General features: G+C 44.0%; 1 protein-coding gene across 1 annotated transcript in view; it reads right to left on the bottom strand.

The window, feature by feature from the left end:
* The window catches only part of usp9 (ubiquitin specific peptidase 9), a 44091-nt gene that overhangs the window by 8349 nt on the left and 14913 nt on the right, over window positions 1-20829 (bottom strand). The window contains exons 10-36 of the mRNA XM_080019313.1: window positions 20607-20759; window positions 20183-20287; window positions 19882-20088; window positions 19650-19786; window positions 18677-18810; window positions 18486-18576; window positions 18206-18319; window positions 17880-18108; window positions 13191-13286; window positions 12835-13046; window positions 12034-12274; window positions 9625-9774; window positions 9343-9463; window positions 8993-9123; window positions 8184-8462; window positions 6708-6833; window positions 6425-6562; window positions 5289-5455; window positions 5097-5205; window positions 4849-4995; window positions 4550-4696; window positions 4232-4439; window positions 3909-4129; window positions 3366-3553; window positions 2835-3008; window positions 2607-2748; window positions 927-1683 (exon numbers count right to left, since the gene is read on the bottom strand). Of these exons, the coding sequence (XP_079875439.1) occupies window positions 927-1683; window positions 2607-2748; window positions 2835-3008; window positions 3366-3553; window positions 3909-4129; window positions 4232-4439; window positions 4550-4696; window positions 4849-4995; window positions 5097-5205; window positions 5289-5455; window positions 6425-6562; window positions 6708-6833; window positions 8184-8462; window positions 8993-9123; window positions 9343-9463; window positions 9625-9774; window positions 12034-12274; window positions 12835-13046; window positions 13191-13286; window positions 17880-18108; window positions 18206-18319; window positions 18486-18576; window positions 18677-18810; window positions 19650-19786; window positions 19882-20088; window positions 20183-20287; window positions 20607-20759 (4924 nt within the window). The remainder of the gene's footprint in view (window positions 1-926; window positions 1684-2606; window positions 2749-2834; window positions 3009-3365; window positions 3554-3908; window positions 4130-4231; window positions 4440-4549; window positions 4697-4848; window positions 4996-5096; window positions 5206-5288; window positions 5456-6424; window positions 6563-6707; window positions 6834-8183; window positions 8463-8992; window positions 9124-9342; window positions 9464-9624; window positions 9775-12033; window positions 12275-12834; window positions 13047-13190; window positions 13287-17879; window positions 18109-18205; window positions 18320-18485; window positions 18577-18676; window positions 18811-19649; window positions 19787-19881; window positions 20089-20182; window positions 20288-20606; window positions 20760-20829) is intronic.

Below are 20829 nucleotides of genomic sequence, written 5' to 3' on the forward strand. Positions count from 1 at the left end.
TAAGACATATGGAACACAGGAAAGTAGATTTCACTTACAATTCCATCAAATACACTGAATCCGTAGTGGATCAAAGACTAATGATGCATCTCAGCATATTAGTTTTCTTCTTTCCCAACGAGTGACTCTACACTGATTATTAGCCTTGTTGATGATTTCCCTTCGCAGCCCCTTGGGCTCTGGGGTCATTAATAATGCATTTGCACAAAATATTGTTAGATTCAGGGGAACTTCAATGAAGAACATACACACTGCTGCCAAGCTCATGGACAAGGGCTTGGCAGCAGCGAGTATCGCTGGAAATAAGATACTAATGTCCAGTGTTGCTTGGCAGCTTATGCCCGTCTAGCTCAAGATGGCAAGCTGGAAGCCTGCTTCTCACAGACACCAGTGACATCAGCTGAAGGAGGATGTGGATTGTATAAACCAAAACTGTAGCTTTGCAATTTCACTTCCAATGAGTCTACATTTGGGCTGGGCGATATATCATTATAATACCAATATTATTATAGACATTGTCTGGGATTTTGGTGGACATGATAAAGTCAGTCCCTTCAGGATATTGCGATTTGGCAATCACAAAAATGTACACAAGTTCAACCAATTGCAATTTTGCTCAATTGAGGCGACTTTTCAGCATTAAATTACCAAATCAACAGACCGCTTAAACTTCTCGCCCTTTCCTAGAGAAGACATTGCATAAGTCACTGCCAGCACATCGTAATACATTAACAAAAATCCATCACTTTGGTCCCAACATCCCAAAAGACCTTTGTTATTGTAAGCAAGCACCATATATCATAAAAGTGTAGTAAAGAATGGCAGAAAAATAAAGAGCTACATCTGATCATCTACAGTTTCAGTGAATGGTTTTCATTTAAGTCTCTCTCCCACACACACGCACAGGCACACACACACATACATACCTGGAGGAGGGTTTAAATAGACACTGTTACAGGTCAGGAGTTTCTTAATGAATTGGAAATATTCCAGGCTGTATTGCATTCTGTTGTGCATGAACTGAACGTTCTGCTTGCGGACGCTGCACTCGATGACACCGGGCATCTTGACCTGGTGCGGCTTGGTGGTCGAGACACTGAGCTCTGAGATGTACTTGACCAGCTCGCTGTCTTTGTCCGAGGAGTCCATGCGCTCATAGAAGAGGATGTAGGCATTCCACCAGCGCTTCTGCCTGCGGTACGACATCCTCTTCATCATGTGGTCAAACACCTCCCCCATGTACTCCCCGCCGAAGCACTGGTTCTTCATCTCCTCCTCGTCGTCCATCTTGCACTCTGTCACGTCACCGTCATCAAACTTGTACCAGCGGTTGCGCTCACCATCGCCACCATTCCTCTGGATGATGTAGGAGTAGTAGTGTCCGCCGCTGGCCTGGCCTGAGTGCACCAGCACCCCCACCAGGCGATACTTAGAGCTGCCAGGGGGCGTGGGCTCAGAGGGTTCGTTCTGCTGGATCATCTGGTTCTCTGGGTTCACGTCGTCGCCCTCCAGCTTGGCCACACCCGCCACCGTGTAGGGCTCCATGTCCAGCTCCCGGGGGAACTCAAAGTAGTCGTTGAATTTGATGGCGCACTCCCTCTCCCAGTCGTAGTCGAAGCGCTTCAGCTGGATGGCCAGGACAGGAGGCAGCTTCTTGATCAGCAGGCGCTTCACTGTGTCCACCTGAGAAGAGACGACATTACATTATATACTAACTTTAATGAATCTTCCTAAAGCTAATTGGAAAAGAAATGGAGATTCATTCAAGTGGACAAAGTCTGACGCCAGATTTTAGGGTGCGATGCTGATCCTGATTTTGTTGAGTCCTAGCCCACCGATTATCGATGTTCTGACCAATATTTTGTCAAAAAAAAAAATGCAAAATTAGCGCATTATATTTGAAAAAATTAAACCTTTTAAAATATTACATTTTTTGAAAAAACGATATTAAATGAATTTCCTATGATAATTTTTTTCCAAGTTCCAGTGAACATATCATCACTTCTGAAACAAATTTGTTTTCTGAGTTTCCCATGGTCGCAGCATCGCTTCCTGGAGAGCAGCGTCTGTGTCCTAACGTGAATGTAAACAAACATGGATGGATTTATAATGCCTAGTCACACTTCAACACTTATTTTGGTGAGTAACTTAAAAGTAGTGTAAAGCAGACAAGTACAGGATAAAGAGCCAATGATTTTTTTTTTTTTAATATAATTTATAATAAAAAAAATATATTATTTAAAAATCCGGACATATCGGCCGCACAACTGTCAATCCTGATGTGGTCAAAAAGTCAAATAATGGCCGACGTATCGGTCAGGCTCTGCAAATGAGTGATGCTTTATTCCTGAACGGTCTTTTCTGTGTCGCCGGTTACCTTCTGTGGCAGCTATTTAGAATATAGATCACATTTAAGTTTCATTCTCCTGACTGGTGTAATTTGACTTTCTTGATTCATCATTAAAGGCGCGCTAGTGCTACTTTTCCGATTCATGAACAGAGTTTGGCTGGCTGGTGATCTGCATTTAACACTTTAGAGAGTAAACACATAGAGAACTGTACACAAGTACTGGGTGAAATGCAGAGAGCATCTGCCATGGTTTTACCTTCTTGTTGCACTTCTCACAGTGGTAGGCGTTTGCTCCCTCCAGGAGGTCCCCTTTAACATACTGCTCCATTGAATCAAGCAGGTTCTGGTGGTTCCTGATGTCTACATTCAACGTGGTGAAGGACTCCTCACATTCATACCTGGTAACAAAGAAAAACTGTTTAGGATTAGAGGAACTGAAGAGGCAGCCACAAATACTTCCTTGCAAACTTTCGTGAGAACTTGCCTGTGGGGGCAGCCCTGGCAGATCTTCTGGTCTGCAAAGGAGCCTCCGAGTACTTTGCTGAGCATGGCCGGGTGGCCCAGGGCTTTCAAAGCTTCATCCAGACTGTCCACAAGGGAGTTGAAGAACTCCAGAGCATCATGCTGCTCCCGCAGGTTCACAGGCTCGCCCCATAGCCTGAAAAAAAGGAAATGAAAACAGGAAGGAGGCATTAGTGAAAATAAGATCAGTGTTATGGGGTAAGAGGGAACGGCAATCTAAAATCCCTGTTCTATAAAGTCAATAAGCTGTGGCCTTTAATTCTCCAGCACTAGAAGCCCTCAGTTCTGAGCCATGCCCACACAGCAGAGTAGCTCAGAATGGCTGCTTTTGTCAGTCACTCAATCCTGAGCAAGGATGAAGATCGTCATTGGGCTACTAGGGCAACTTTGAGATTAAAACTGTCAAAAATATGTGTTTGAATGTAAAAGTGTGTTTTCAGATCCATTATTCATAGTACTATCGAAAAATCTAAAGTGAAAGCTCTTTAAATACCTGAACTGCTTCCAGAATCCCCTCGGGACATAGTACTGCAGCCTGGAGGCAGCCAGATGGCCGAAGATGACCTGTAGGTGGCGCAACACCCCGATGTTGTACTCCTTCCTGTCCTCCGACTTGCTGGAGGGTTTGTCATCAAACTGGTGGTGGTAGCTGAACACCTCATCGCGGGGGTCCACGTTATTCTGAAAACAAAATGCACGTGTATGAAGCGAAGTTAGCTGCAAATCTCAAGACTTCAGGGCTGTAACAATGTAACATGTAAATGTAATGTACACCTGCGTTTTGGAATAGCTGTTTGAAATACATAATGTGGTGGTTGTTTCTTATTGTAAGGTCAAAGAGAGCAGCTGGCGATAACCAGTTTGTTAAGTGCAGTTCAGATCAATTAGCAGCACTTCGGTCGCTCTCATGTCCTCAGCCCACATGGCCTTTAAGCCCGGAGTTGGCCATTTTGTCAGTCACCGAGGGCTGAAAAAGGATGAAGAATCTTCATCGGGCAACGCAAAGCGTCCATACATCCCATTAGAAGTCCATTACCTCGTTCTCCTGCTTCTCATCCCCCGACATGTCGTCGTCCACATCGGTGCCTGTTCCCTCGATGGCCAAGATGCCGTTGCGGATGGGCGGGATCATGTAGAGCTGCTGGATGACCGAGTTCATGTAGCAGGTGGCCCCTGCGTTCTTCAGCCCAACGAAGCCCTTGTTGGGGCGTGGCCCCACCGGGGGCAGATACTCCCACTCTGTGAGGGTCTCGCATCCTTAAAGGAAACAGTTACAGGTTTACAAGCAGAACTGACTCCTAAAACAGAAACAGAAACCTAAAACATTAGCTCGGTGGCCGGCATGGTGTTGGTCAGTACCGAGGTAGTACATGTCCGTCAGCGTGTCGACAATCTGCTTAAGGTTGCGGACGCAGCCGACAGCCAGCGCCACCAGTAACTCGAAGCCGGCATTGATAGAGGCAGGGCTGCTGCACACCGGAATGGCCTGCTCTGTGGGGAACTCCCCGCTCTTCATGTACTGCAGGTAGACGTTTGACGCCGGGAAGATGAAATCATCAATCAGCTCCTGGAGCGGGAAAGAGATTTGTAAATTTTTTATTTGGAACCGATAAAATGGGACAAAAATATGGGAAATTGTCTGTAAAAACAAATGGTTGTTGAATTTTTTTGTTGTACCTTGATGAGGTTGGCACCTCCCTTCTCACAGCCAATGTAGTACTTCTTCTCTGGGGTCTGGAAGGCCAGCAGCTCCTTGGTGACACCAATGTGGCCTTCCAAGATGGTCTCCTCCACCCCCGTCTCTCCTGTCCTCTTTACCTCATCCTGAAGAGCAGCAGATGCATCTTCTGTCGTCAGTTCCACTCCACAGTAAAGCTAGCAACTCGGTATAAAGGTTAAGCTACTGATAACCTGAAGCTGGCCTTTTAAAGCAGCAAGAGATGACACACGGTAACTGAGACTACAGATGGCCTTACCCGGATCCTTTTCAGCCAGTCTATCTCATTGTTGAGTAGCACCTCTGCATTGGGCAGGTTGATGTTGCTGTTGTATGCGTAGTTCAGCAGGTGTCGGAGTAACGTGAAGTAATCTCCCGCATGCTTCGCCCTCTCTTTGGCAGTGCTCTGAACCCAGGAAGACAAAAACACCATAGCTTTCACACAAGAGGTTTCGAGAGAGTCCCCAAATGACAAGTGACTGAAAAAAACCCCAAAAAAACAATCACCCCGAGCACGGTGAAGAGGAGAGTGATGAAGAAGAGAAGGGGTCTGTGGCCCATGCAACACCGGGTGGCCATGAGGAAGAACTGCTCCTGAGCCATCTGTCGCACAGACCTGAGAACACAAGGTTCAGCATCGGGATCAGAAAGCGGCGTCATATCCGAACTAGGGAGGGATGAACGGGCGTGGGTACGTACTTGCTGTGGCAGTGCAGCAGCAGGTCGATGATGAAGGTCTGCCACGCCTTTTCCTTACTGAGGGTGTCCAGAGCGGTGGGCAGGAGGGCGAAACACAGAGTCATCACTTCGAGGGCCTCACAGCAGACCTGCTCGTCTTCTCCATCTGGCTCCTTTGGGGCATTCGTCTGAGAATATATGGCGCAGGAAAGACATTAAACATTAAAGCTGTGCTTCGCTGGAGAACAAACCTGATGCTTAATGGAACCTTGTGTCCAATTAAGCTTTTCTTTTTGTTGCACATCCTCCACTGAAAGCGTTCAAATGGGAGTGAGCTTTCGCCGATGCTCCAGCTGGTTAGTCGGGTGGCAGCAGGTGCTCAGTAGCACTAGGCCTCATTAGTCATCTCAGCGTGCACACAATAAGACCAATTACTAAACACACACACACACACACACACACACACACACACACACACACACACACACACACACACACACACACACACACACACACACACACACACACACACACACACACACACACACACACTTTTTGAAATAAAGTATTGGGAGTATGTTAGTGTTATTCACACAGGGGAAATCACAGATACTTCGTAACTAGTGTCCAATTGCATGGATCTATGTAAAATGTCTAAAAACCTAGATGCTCAATTCTAGAATTTACTTTGCTTAAAAGCATATATACCCAAAGCCCCTAATTAACCGATAGATGGCGGACAGGAGGGAATGATTGGTCTGTAAAAAAAAAAAAAAAAGAAAAAAACATAGTTGTGAAACAAATGGTGGCCTTTATTTCTACAGCACTAGAAGCGCTCAGTTCTGAACTCTGCCCACATGCCAGAGCAGCTCAGAATGGCTGTTTTTGTCACTTAATCCTGAGCAAGGATGAAGATCTCCATCAGGCAACTAGACCATCATTAAGGCTTCCCAAACCCCCTTCTGCAACTTTTGAGGTTTCTTTGTAAATCTTCAATTACCAAAAAACGTGTTTAAATGTTACGGTGTGTTTTTAGTTCAGTTATTAATAGTCTTTATAGAAAAATACAATAATCTAATGTGACAACTCTTTAAATACCAAAACGGCATCCAGAACCCAGACGTAATGAGAAATACAGTGGAGTTTCTAATTTTTACCTTCTCATAGATCTTGCTGATTTCCTCATTGGAGCTGAAGACGAGCTGCACTGTGCCACAGCCTGACGCCCAGACTATCTTCTGCACTGCTCGAATCACACATATATCTGGGATATATTTTGAAGCCTGGAAGAAGTTCTGCAGGGGAGAACAGTGTTGTGAAAGCCACTGAAACCCAAATAGATGATCAGTTCATAGTTCCTTCTCGATGTGGAACACAGTATGCATGGCCTCCTTTAACGCGACCTCAATGTGGTGGTTCAGGCTACTTTGTCGCTCTCACCTCGTCAGAGATCTGCTGGGCCAGGCGGATGGCTACGTTGCGCAGCATGCATTCTGAGGCGGGGTTGGGGATGTTCTGCAAGGCGCTCTGGAGGACCAGGGCCTGGTCGTGAGTGGCCTGGTTAATCTGCGGACACACCAAAATAAATGAGCGGAAATATTTCCCAACAAAAGTAAATGACGATCGATATCATCTGTGAAAACACTGGATCCAATTGGAGGACAAAGAAATTAATTTTGGCATCGGCCAATATTTTAGTATCTGCAATTTTTCCAGATTTTGTCAAGACTTTAATTTGGGCTTTCTCAATACTCTATTACATGCAGTGCTTGAAGTGGGAATTTTTTTTTAAAAGTGCCGGTACTCCGCTTAGTCCCATGTTGGATGTTGGCGGGGTTTATAAGTCTTCTTTAGAATAAAGAAATATAGAGTAAATATATTGTATAGAATATATAAATATATGGTAAAGTAAAGGTCCTTTCGCCTGTGTGTACTGTGGAAGTACTAATGCCGTGTTCCATTGAAGTCATAAAAATCCAGTTTTTAATTTCAGTGCCCATTGCTCGTGCCTGCATTGACCAAGATAACAGAACTGCCGTCACAGCAACATAGTGGGGCACACCACTGACCGTGAACAACGTTCCCCTTGTATAGATTTTAAAAAACACGTCTGTTGTTTTGAACAACTCTGTAGTTTTTATGTTGAAACACTTACATTACAGATTTCCGAGTTCCCAAGGAACACAGCATCAGTTCCTGCCGCGAACTTCACCTGAACTCGAGCGCAGGCAGCAGCCTTTACCAATGATGGAACAGAAACCAGCTGTTTCCACCACAAAGGTGCAAAATAGAAAGCGCAAAGAAGGACGTGTCAATGACGTCATGGCAACCCAGAGCCGGAACTCGCAGCTTGTCTGTTATGACAATAAAATAGTGCGCTCTGACTCAATAAAACAATTATTTTTACAATATCCCTGCTGGATTTGTCCACTTGAGAGGGCAGAACAGAGTGCCGGCAGCTTGGGAGAAGTGCCGGTGCACAAGAAAAAGTCCTGGTACGCCAAAGAGTAAAATGTAGAAGTGCCAGCACTGTGTAACGGTGAGTACCCACCCATTTCAAGCACTGGTTACATCACCTCTAAATATTACATAAAATATCATGTTATTTAATTCACTTCGACTGCAAAAGTATTTTTTCACTCGCATGTGTCGCTTCAGGTTTTCCTAAAAATTCCTCTGCCATTTTCATTTCCAAATAAACCTCTTAAATATCACTGGCAGCATGCCAAAATGATTGGGATACATTTTTATCATACTTATTTGTGAACAAAATTGCACCTTCTTGAAGACTTCCTTCATCAAGGTTCTTGGATACAAGAGAAGCCACAAATACAAAAGGAATGTGAACAGATTGACTGGACCCGCCGTCTGTGCAGCATTTAGAAACCGGTTCAATGAGTGTGTTTGTGGTCTAACCGGTGAAACGGGGATGTTTCCTTCAGCGTTGGGCTGGCAAGCCTCGGCGACGGCCTTGACATGCCCGAAGCCTACAGCGGTGAGCAGCAGCTTGGCTATTTTCAGGGCGTTGAGGTAGGCCCCTCGCCGTGTCTCCATGTCCGCTGACGGTAGGAAGTTGTTCCTGGTGAGCATGCTCAGCACCAGGGGAAGCCCACCACTCTTCAGAAAGTTGTACTGGAAGTCGCTGGCGTCCTCGCCCAGGGTGGCGCTCGCTGGCATCAGCAGAGCGTAAACAACCTGTAGAGCAAAGAGGCAGTAGGACGTTTTATTTTCTTTGTAGTTATCATATATTATTGTAATTAGGGTTACTACCATCATTACCGTCTGTGTCATTATTAAAATGGCTGTTATTATAATGCCATTATTTTCACTACTATATTATGAGACTATTGATATATATATATATATATATATATATATATATATATGGCTATACACATTATTTACTTCACCAAAATATTTATGAGAGCTTTCATTGAATATTATTGCTACACAGTGCTGTTCTGTACTTCAGCATAACTGCCATCTGCCCATAATGGGCTCAGTTTTTAGCATAATTCTACTCCCAGTTCACTTCTGTTTATAGATTTGTACATATTTTGTAGCTCTTTTTTGTCTTTTACTGTTCATTAATCTTCTGCTAATCTAACAGCTGAATTTCCTTCAGGGGATTAATTAAGTGTTATTTGATTTCATGATTTTTTTTTTTTTAATTTCAATTGCAAAGGCGATGACAGCTTTGGGTGAAGAACTGCTCTGACACTCACCTCAATGAGGTAGAGCACTTGAGAGGGGGATGGGCCAAAGAAGCGGGAGTCCAGCGTTGGGCTGAGGCTGTTCTCGCCGAGCTTTGCGTGGTCCAGACACACCGCGCGCAGATTCCCCACTGTAGTGTTGTCTGCACACACACACACACACACACACACACACAGACAGACACAGACACAGACACAGACACAGACACAGACACAGACACACACACACACAGACACACAGACACACAGACACACAGACACACAGACACACAGACACACAGACACACAGACACACACCTTTTTACACCTGGGAAGATGGGTAGTGTTTCCAAAAATGTTTGAGTACAAAAGTGCAGACATACCTGGCGGCATGAGCTTCATGAGCACCCGGGCTCCGTCTCGGAGCAGAGGCATGTTGAGGTTGCATCCGAGGTCGGCCACCTGCCACAGGAAGGAGATGTAGCGCAGATGCAGCGACATGATCTGGAAAGTAGATAGAAGAGAGTCGCATTGCATCGAAAAAAAAAGACACTAGCAAGTGAAAACGTTCAGACACAAGGAATAGAATAGGGAATACCTGGAACAAAAAAAAGGTAAAATAAACAAAACAAAAATTAAAAAAAATACATAAATAGCTGTCTCACCACGCCCGGCAGGCAGCTCTCCACTTCAGGGTTGGGTCCATCGCTGTAGTGGTTGCCATGGTTACCAGGGGACCCAGTAGAAGAATCAGAGGAGCTGTCGGGGCTGGAGGGCATGTTGGCACTCACCTGGGTCAGCTTGGCAGTGATCAACTACAAATTTTAATTAAATAAATCAATGTTAGATCACTTTGGGAAAAAAATGACAACTCCAAAATAAACAGTCCATACACTGTAATTACATTATATCGCTTTAGTCTAAAGGGACTTACAACTTACTCATACACTGAAGGAGGCAGCCATGCAAGGCTCATCGGGAACAGTTAGGGGTTAAGTGTCAGTGTTAAGGCTAAAGGACCCCTCAGCTTGCTACCAGGAGGATCCAGGGATTGAACCGGCAACCTTTCAATTACCAAACATACTATCTCCCAAGCCACTCACCCCTATGTTATTCATATTTTGTTTTAACAATCTAGTTTTTCTAATCCCCCCCACCTCCCACCAAAAGCAGATTTTAAACAATAATAACAAAATTAAAAAACAAACCAAAAAAAAAAAAACCCAAAATCAAGCTACAGCCACAACATCAAGGGTAGACTAGAAGTGGTGCAGCGATAGATGCTGTGCATACAGACGTGGACTAATTTGTGTGGTACCCTTACAGCTCATTGAAACAATGCTTCGTTCACCCTGAAAAGTGATGAAATTAAAGGCAATTTTGTCATGTATACCTGCATGCCTTTGGTATGTCAGCGTAAAGAAAAGAAACTATGAAAAAAGATAAATTATTGCAAAAGAGATCAATTATATTCTATAATGGCCTGGAAAAAAACAATGGGACCCTTAACCTAATATTTTGTTGGACAACCTTTGGAGGCAATCACTGCAATCAAGCAATTTCTGTAGCTCTCAATGAGACTTCTGCACCTGTCAACAGTTAGTTTGGCCCACTCTCCCCGAGCAAACTGCTCCAGCTGTCTCAGGTTTGAAAGGTGCCTTCTCCAGACTGCATGTTTCAGCTCTTTCCATAGATGTTAGATAGGATTCAGATGAGGGCTTATAGGAGATCACTTCAGAATAGTCCAATGTTTTGTTCTTATCCATTCTATGGTGCTTTTAGCTGTGTGTTTTGGGTCATTATCCTGTTGGAGGACCCATGACCGACTGCGACTGAGACAGCGCTTTCTGACACTGGGCAGTACGTTTCGCTGGCTTTTTTATGTTTTTCTTTCAAAGGTGGAGACCTCCTTGGTTTTCTTCCATGGAGCCCACTGTCACTCAAAAAGCAACGGATGGTGCGATCAGACACTGATGTACCTTGATCTTAGAGTTCAGCTTGTACCACTTTGGAAGTTGTCCATGGCTCTTTTTCTACCACTCGCACTATCCTTCTGTTCAATCTGGGATCGATTTTCCTCTTGCGGCCGCGTCCAGGGAGGTTGGCTACAGTACCATGGGCCTTAAATTTCTTAATATTTGCAACCGTAGTCACAGGAACATCAAGCTGCTTGGAGATTGTCTTATAGTCTTTACCTTTAACATGCTTGTCTATAATTTTCTTTCTGATCTCCTTCGACAACTCTCTCCTTTGCTTTCTCTGGTCCGTGTTCAGTGTGGTACACACAAAGACACCAAACAGCAGAGTGACTACTTTTCTCCATTTAAATAGGCTGAATGACTGATTATAAGATGAAGACATGTGTGATACCAATTAAAGAAAACAATTAGTTTGAAATATCCCTATAATCCAATTATTTATAATCTTTTCTAAGGGGTACCAACAAATCTGTCCTGGCCATTTTAGAATATAATTGAACTCTTTCGCAATAATTTATCTCTTTCCAGTGTCTTTGCTTTACTCTATGACATACCTAGGGCATGCAGGTATACAAGAAAAAAATGTTTAATTTCATCACTTTTCGGGAGGAATGAAGCATTGTTTTAATGAGCTGTAAGGGTACCAACAAATTTGTCCACATCTGTATATGCACTTAAGATCAGTGGCTATAATAAAAGGTCTTCGCCTATACAGACTAGAGAGGGGTTAGAGCTCTAGGTGAACCTGTTTAACTATATTGTGTAGATCATAGTATAGCTCAAAACCTAAGTACAATTGCAAAGACAACAAAATTGTGAGCACTGTGATTGGACGATTCACGATCCAATGCTCTGAAAGATCGCTAGTTGTTATGCAAGTCTGGTCCCTCGCCATTTTCTTCTAATGAATCATTTTCTTTCACAATGACAAACATTTGTACTAAAGATTCAACTGTGAGTTTTGCATACATAATTAACAGTATAGAAATGCTTAAATGACTGTCTATATAGCATGTTCAATTAGAAAATGCAGTTTTTGTTCCAGCACTAAGTCCACCAAGTCTGCTCTATTCACAGGAAAATAAAGATTATTACCGTTTTGTCCTTCAAATTGAGCTGGCCAATTAGCTTCCTGTCGTCAGCTGGATCGACGACCTCCCCGCCAATGAAGAGCTCTATTTTGGTGTGTGTGGCGTTGGCCTTGATTCTGTTAAGGATGCCACGCCGCACTGAGCCAATGGTGTCGTTTGTGTGCGACCAAATATCCAGGTCGTCCACCTGACGTCCTTGGTTTGGAAAACGCACAATCAATGTAATGTGCTTTCCTCGAAAAGCCCTGGAAGGTGGCAGGGGTACAGAGGGTGAGAAGCAGAAAAATACATGTAAATGATGAGGACTTTAAATGAAGTTTGACCAAATCTGGACAATCACACACAGCAGTGGACATGCACTGAAGCCTGTTCTGTGGTGTTATTTTAAAGCTGAAGACAAAACCAAAGTAGGCGCCTTCATTTGAAAAAAGGCTCAGAAATAATACAGATAAAGGCATTATCACGATAATCAAAGGGAAATTTACAAACATCTACAATGTCACCATCTTGGATGATGTATTCTAAACTACAAGGTTAAGAACCCAACAGCAGCATCAAATATATTGAAGTACAATGAAAAATAGAAAAGCAGCTGTTCAACTGATAAGGCCCATACAGATAACAAGGCAAGTGGAAGACATTTAGTGTCACAATATATTTGAGGGTGAATATTTCATGCAATATATCCTCCAAGTATCAAAGAAGAAAAATATGTGCACGACGAAAAAAAACACTTAAATTCGGAAATGGGATGATTAAAAAAAAAAGAAAAAAAAAGCAGTTCCCTATAGTGCTGTGCAGCTACCTGGACATGGGCAGAATGGTCCTCTCCTCGTGGTAGTCACTGTCACACTCGTTGATGTACTCCTTGAGCACGGTGAGCACCCGCACCATGCGGATGGCTTCCTGGCGGGCACAGTTGATGCTGTCTTTGTCCCCGTCCAACACACACAGTGTGTCGTACGATGCCTTCAGACGGTCAAAGCATGACTGGATGAAGTCCTCGTGGATCTCCACCTATGGCGAGAGTCAGACGGCCACAAACCTTGAGAACAAGCGCCGCGCAAGACTGTGGAGCAGCCTCCATATCTGGGGCTCGAGTAAACCTTGTAAACATGGCTAACTAGCTGAATAGCCATTTAACTGAGAAACTTCCTGTACCTGGTTGACTTGCAGTTTTGGTCCGAGGTTCGTGTAGATTTCCTTCAGTAAGTCTATGGCTCGGCTCGCGATGTCGTCACTTCCTTGAATTACCACCTTGTGACAGGAGTGAAACAAAAGGAGAAATCAGCATTTGGCCTCCGGTTCATCCATCCAACACTTGAGTCAGTGTGCATTATCGGTGTGTGTGTCACAGGAATTGGAGTCATGCAGAGCAATGACTCAACTATAGCCTCATTAAGAGCCACTTGGAAAGGAAAAGGGAGCAAGGAAGGAAGAAATGCAACATCTTTCTCACACACACACACACACACACACACACACACACACACACACACACACACACACACACACACACACACACACACACACACACACACACACACACACACACACACACACACACACACACACACGTTGAGAGCTTGACTGAAATCAGACAAATAATTCATAACTCAACCTGCACTTAAGTGTATTAAGGTTGACTTTCTATTACACAGACTTTACTCTTATTACGAGGCACTGGAACTTATTTAACAAACAAAACTGACTGATTGCAGAGTTCACCAAACCACCAATTTAAATATGTTATTGTCTCCTCGTATCACGGACCATGATACTTTCAGACGTAGGGATAATATGATAACTTTTTTTAATGTCCTTCGCTCCAAGTTCAAATCAAGAGGTGACCGATCACTTGCCGCCTATTACCTAACCCATTTGAATAACCTTTCTGGCAACATCCATCTTGTCACACAATTCCTGTTATGTTTCTACTTGGGCTGTCAATCAATTAAGATATTTAATCGCCATTAATCGTATGATTGTCCATATTCGATCGCGATTGTGGGAGGAGGGGTAATAGAGTCACAACGCACGGTTCTAGTTTCCCACAGTTCTAGTTTCACCTCCGTAGGGAAATAGAGTAAAATAAAATAACCTACATCGATAACAAACACACACCGTTGTAGCGCCGATAGCGCGCACCAAATCACCGACACGCGCATCGCCGGTGCTGTCCGATGGGGAGACAGGTGTGCAAACTGCCCCCCAATCGCGACATTTCCTATGCACGCACGCATCATCATTTCCTGTGATTGGGGGGGACAATTATTTTTCCTGGTCTGCTGCACGCACACAAAGTGGCTACTTTCACTTTTGTAGCGTCCAACTAATTATTGATAAAAGCTTAGTATTTTACAAAGTGCGAACGTGGATGCTGATCCGCAAAAAAATAACTAAAATTGGGTTTTATCTCTATTTAAAAATAAATAGATTAATAAAAATATACATGGTGGGTCGGTGGGCAAGTAATGTAATCGTGTATGCCCGAACACCGCCCAACACTGGTAATACCGGTAGCCGTGGCAACCCTACTATGGATATGGCTTTTTCTTATCTGCAGGACAGTGGAAGAAACCTTGTTTATTCATGGGAACAGCTGCTCTCACTCCCAACAATGGGGCACGCCAGCAATGTGAACCCCATACCGGAGGAACAGAGGCGCAGTTACTGGGCTGCAGAGCTGGCACTAAGCTTAAGGCTAAGCTAATGGCAAAGCAGTAAAAGCTCTATATTCCGTTGGTAGCTGGGTATCACTTATCTGGTAATTGTCAGTTTTTGACAATGAAAATCTGTTGAAGTCCGACATATTCCGGTCATAATATCTGGTGAAAATAATTTCCTCTAAGTACAATTTCAATTAGTGCTGGGCGATAATTATCGCAATATTTTTTTACTTGACGTCGAAATAACACAGGCTTGATCATTTTGATAGTCTTCCACAGATTTGTTCATTTATAGAAGCGTTAGCTAGGTAGCAACGGAAAGCCAATCAATTTGGACAATCTAAAGCTGACCTTTCACTTCTAACCAATTAGGTTTGTCGATATAGAAAAATGCCCCGCCCCCTCCCCCGTGTGCAAGTTGTACTTGTTAACACACCGGCAGCAAATACAGAGCGGCAGCATCCAAATTGAGCAAATCGGGATAAGGAGAAAGATGTATCGTCTGGCCACATACATCCATAGTTTGTAGTTTTTTGGATATTTAAGTTTGACCCAAAGCAGACGGCAAATATTAAATGTGTAAAATATGTTGAGATGTGACACGAAGATGGGCAACACCACAAACAAACTCATTTATTTTTAATTTGACCTGCCATAATTATTTTGCTTTTGATTTTACTTCAAATTCTATTGATGTTAAATGTTAAAGACACTGCACCTGTCACTTCTTGTTCACTTTCTGACATTACGACTGGCCTACATGTCTTTTTTAGTTTAATTTCAAAATGTTTTTATTCTATTTTATTTTATCTGAGAAAAGGCACAGAGCAAACAAACGATTTGATTTCAAGTAGGCAGCACCACATTGTAATTAAAATGTTATGAGCCTGATAGGCCTCCATGTAATTTTTGGTTTATTTACAAATAGCTCTTATTCTGTTTTATTTTATCTGAGAATATTAAGGCCTACGGCTGAAGGAAATTCTGTGTTTACGGTTGTCCCAACGCATGTAGACTAGCCTAATATTTATGTATTTTTAAAATAGCATTTATGGATGGCAAGTCTGTTTGTGTTGTATAAGCAAAAGTTGCCTACTCTTCAATAAAAAAAGAATATAAGTCAACATTCGGGACACAGTCTTCCAGAACACGTGGACCGCCACCAATTTTTTCTAACTGAAACCCTGGTCGGCTGTGATGGGGAACATGAACTTGCCAACCAGACCAACAAGCTGGTTGCCCTGGTGAGGAGAAGACGCTCTACAGGAGTGTAGTTTACTGTTTCACAGAAACATGGCTAACCAGTAAGGATGCCACAGTGAGGAATTTCTCTCACCGGTTAATAAACTCATGACGACACCAGTGTTGCCGCCAACACCGGACATTTTACAATGGGTGGGGGTGCAGAGTGTCCCCGTTATGCACGGGCGCCAGGTACCGATCTAAGGTCTAGAGCCTTCTTTCTCTCCTCTCTTCACCTCTCATGATAAGTGAAATGTGACTCCGCAGACTGTGCTACGACTTTGCTGTGCGTGCATAAAGTAGCCACTTTCACTTTTGTAGTGTCTGACTAAGTATTGCTAACACGCTTAGTATTCTACACATTAAGTTTTTTTATTTGATGTTGAACGTCTGCGCTAATATAAGAAAATTAACTATATGGGTTTTATTTCTATAAAAAAAACAAATAAACAAAAAGCAAAACGACGGTGGGGGCGGTGGGCAAGTAATGTCATCGGTGTATGCCCGAACACCGTGTAACACCGGTAACCGCGGCAACCCAACTAACCGGCAACATTCGGGGCGCCGACGTGGATTTACCTGGATTCACTACTTCGAGAGCTGACAGTGATGCTTAGTTAAGCGGTAAGAGCAAAGGAGGGGGACTCGCTCTCTTCATTAAAATCAGGTGGTGCAACCCAGGACATTTAATTGTTCAGGTGACTATCTACAGTTGGGACATTGAGCTGCTGGCAGTCTCATATTACATGCCCAGGGAGTTCTCGCACGCCACTGTTGTTTGTGTGTACTACTGGCCGACCGATATGGGTTTTTCAATGGCTGATGCCGATGCTGACATTTAGAGAGCAGGGTGGCCGATGGGCGATATATAATGCCAATATCATGTTTTCGTTCATTTTTTAGTATCTGATAAAGTACAACAATTTAATAATAATAATAACAACAAATGGGATACAAATTTGCTGAACTTAAATGAACATTTATTTAACACTGATGTTATTGTCTGCATTGTCTCTGCAGTGCACTTATTTAAAATAAAAATGTATCTACTGAATAAATGTCGGGGGTAATAAAAAAAAAAAAAAAAAAAAAAAAGTATGAAATGAATGACAAACAATAAAAAATAATAATAATACGGGACACCAGCGATGGTGTGCATCAGGGTGCCCATGATCTGCGCTCCGTTGTGTCCCCCTGCCGCTTTGTTCCCTTATTGAACCGAAACTAAAAAGAACCGCGTTTAAAAATTGTGTTTCATACAAGATAGAAAACAACCAAAAATAATTCAAACTAAAATTAAGACACAGGAAAACAGGAACACACATGGCGCAGTTCTGTCTGGAGGAAAAAAGAAAGAAAACTGTACTCCAATTGTCCGAGTTTGATTTACGTTTTGCCTCAAATGCCAAGTATTTCCAAACAGCACTCCTGTTTTCTTTCAAAACTGGTCACGGAGGCTCTGCACTTGGCATCTGTAATGCGCTAACACCATAACAAACTGGGGTTAATGAGACTAGTGAAGATAGCAAGTGAGAGGAGGCGGGACTATGTGGGCAACGCAGCGGTGTGTGCGAGACTCACTGTCAAGAGAGGAGAGAGAGCGAGGAAGTGCAGCTGCTTCTGGTATATCGATAGTGCAGATAATTAGTATTTGTGTTGGTCCATGGGTGTAGCGTTGAAAAAGCTCTTTCACAGCTAATTGTATCTTATGAACAGCTGTGTAGGAGAAAATGTTCAAAAGCTATTGAAAGTAGGCTCCACATGACCTTTGTTGTGAAGAGAGCTATACAAATAAAACATCTTTTGATGCCAGTTTCTCATAGACCAATCACACCGTCATGATGCAATAATCAGAATGAAGAGAATAATGGGAACGCAGAGATAAGTTCAGAAATCTCCCGTTGGGATAATGCTGAAAGTAATGAATCTAAACACTCACCCTCCAGAGGTAATCCAGGCCTATCAGCTCCAGGTCGTCCATCATGTACGCCCTGCGCTTTGCCACCAGCTTGCCCTCCCTGCAGTTGACGGCTTTGAAGAACCTCTCGAAGCACTTCATGCCGTTCTCTGTGAGCAGCGACGGGTCCAGCTGCAGAACGTTGTTCTCGAAGAAGTCCTTGTTAATGTCGGGATCCAGGTCCGGCTCGTCGCCCATCAGCTTCGAGTACCTGTCGGGAGCGAGACCACACAACGATTGAGTGACACCGTGAGACGATGGTACAGGTAAAGTAAAACTTATAAACTGGTAGGGCGGCTGAAAGGTACCATTTGAAGCAGGCCTCACGGTCACAGAGGAAAACGGCGTTCTCTGCCAGACACTTCCAAATCTGCTTGGCCTGGGGGGCACACAGCCACAGCTGGCCATCTTTCAACAGAAATCTGGGAAGAAAAAAAAGGAACAACCAATGAAGTCACTCATTTCATTTCGCAGCCCTGCTCTTTCTATAATTCCTTTTGTGTAACAATTATTTTTTTCTTAATTTAGGCATCCACATTTCCTCCATGTGATTCATACATGTGTGAGAGCGTTAAGGTCATGTTGTACCTCAGGAAGTTGAGGCGTTCCTGCACTTCCTGGACATGGCTGTAGCGGCTCCCAGGCCTCACCGTCTGAGGGTCAAACTCTGCCTGTTCCGCTGCGCGTGGCAATCAAGATATTCAGAGGTCAGAGGTGACAAACCCAGTCAAAAGCATGCATTTGTTCATCTTTAAAAACTGGTACAGGGGACGGCCAACCTTTGGAAAACTGCCTCATGGTTTCCATGTAGGCTGAGAGGTTTTCAGCTACCAGAGTGACCAGTGCATGGTTGTGCTGCAGCTGGTTTATCAGGTCATGGCGGTAGAAGACATGGGGACTCCGCTGCGTTTGACTGGAGAGAGAGGACCGTAAGAGCTGGTTATTAGGAAAAACAAACAAAGCCGAAGCAAATAGAGTGGACGGTTTTCTGCTTTAATAACACTAATTTGTCCAAAAAGCACAAAAAATAAATAAATTACATACACACATTTTCAAAGCCAAACAGACGAGGAAAACTGATTCTATCAAAGTCAAAATCATCTCTTGATTTTTATATATTTTATTATATTTTATGAATCCCTCTGGGGGACATTGGTTCTCTGCATTTGACCCATTCTATACCAAGGAGCAGTGGGCAGCCACACTACAGCACCCAGGGACCAACTCCAGCTCTTTTGCAAGTGCCTTGGTCAGGGGCACAGACAAGAGTATTAACCACTAAAAACATGTATTTTAATGGTGGGAGGAAACCGGAGCGCCCGGCGGAAACCCAAACAAACACAGGGAGAACATAACTCCACACAGAAAGGACCTGAGACGGCTGGGGTTTGAACCCAGGACCTTCTTGCTCCGAGGCAACAGTGCTAAAAACTGAGCCACCATGCAAAAATATTGAAATATGGGATGAGGCCACAGAGACAGAGAGCAGCTTCTTGAAAATTGGCATGGCTCCTCTGGAAATGTGACCAAAATGGCAGGAGACATCCAAGGCTCAACTATGTGAAAAATTAAGTTCATGGTTTTTCTCAGGGTACAATGACTGCCGGTTTCCCCTGCGAGCAAATTCTGGCTTTGATCAGAATATGATTTCATATAATAAGTCACAATTTCTATCAGCAACATGAAATTATCCACATTTCCCTGTCCCACATAGAAAAGATGACCGGCCTTTCCTATCCACAGAAACAGTACCTGAGATTCTGCGGGGCTTCTCCAAACAGGCTACAGATCTCTCTGATCTGCTTCAGGGCAGGAATCACCCATTTGTCATTGGTGCGGAGCTCCTCTATGAAGCGGTCGATCCACTGGATCTTCTGTGTGTCTCGGTCCTGCAGGCAACAGTAAACACCATTAGCATCCCTTAATGTGGCGCTCATGCAGCCCTCCCCATCTCAAAACATCAACACCAACGCATCCCCGGCACCTGCGAGCAGCTGTAGTCTAGTATCTTGATGTGAGCGCTGAGAGCCTGGTCCATAATGTCCACGGGCACATCATCGCTGTGCGCCAGGTTCCACAGCAGGTTGAGGACCTTGTGGGCCATCACGCCGTCCTTGTCGTCTTCTGCCAGCCGCCGGATCAGCTCCAGCAGCTTCTCACGCTGCTTCTTGCTCGCGTTTGTCCAGCTTGCCTGCATCAGGAGAACACGGCATCCAGAGGTCAGGGCAAAAGACAGAACACAACTTTATAATTCGTGACAAAAAGAGAAATGGAGTGACGCTCACCTTGAAGCAGTCAAAGAGGTGGTCCAGCTGCTCAGGTGAGAAGTCCCACGCCAGCTTGGCGAGGAGATCATGGACATTCTTCACAATAGCCTCGTGCTTGCCAGCCTGGAAGAAAGACAACAGCTCATTAAACGCAGGGGTCTAAAACTACAATTTAATGCGACCTGTTTTTAGCAACTTCAGAAAATTGTTTTGGTCGATGGTAGAGCACAGCGCGTGCACCCAGACCTGACACATAATGCTGCTGCTATGCAGAGTGGGCGAGCGAGACAAAGCGCCAATCAGAGGCGTCAACAGGGAAACTGTTTCCAAAATATCTAAATAAACAAACAAACCTTTATAAATTGATGTCCCCCCCCCTCTCTTTAAGGGAATTACACAAAAGCAGATACTTTCATCCATCCACATCAAGTCGTAGAATTACCTGCGCGGCCCAGATGTTGTCCAGATCTTGCATGGTGAGGGCTTTCTCCTTGATAACGAAGCGGAGGATCTTCTCTAGCTTCTCCACGTACTGTGGCTGGTGCAGGCTGTCTCGGAGCACGATTGACAGGATGTGGTTCTGCTGGATCCACTCCTGCCATTACAGAAGGAAAGAATGAAAACACAGTTGTTGATGGGTAGGGGACACAGAGACAGTGACACAG

The sequence above is a fragment of the Zeus faber genome (genome assembly GCF_960531495.2).
Source record: "Zeus faber genome assembly, chromosome: 18".
NCBI classification, from domain to species: Eukaryota; Metazoa; Chordata; class Actinopteri; order Zeiformes; family Zeidae; genus Zeus; species Zeus faber.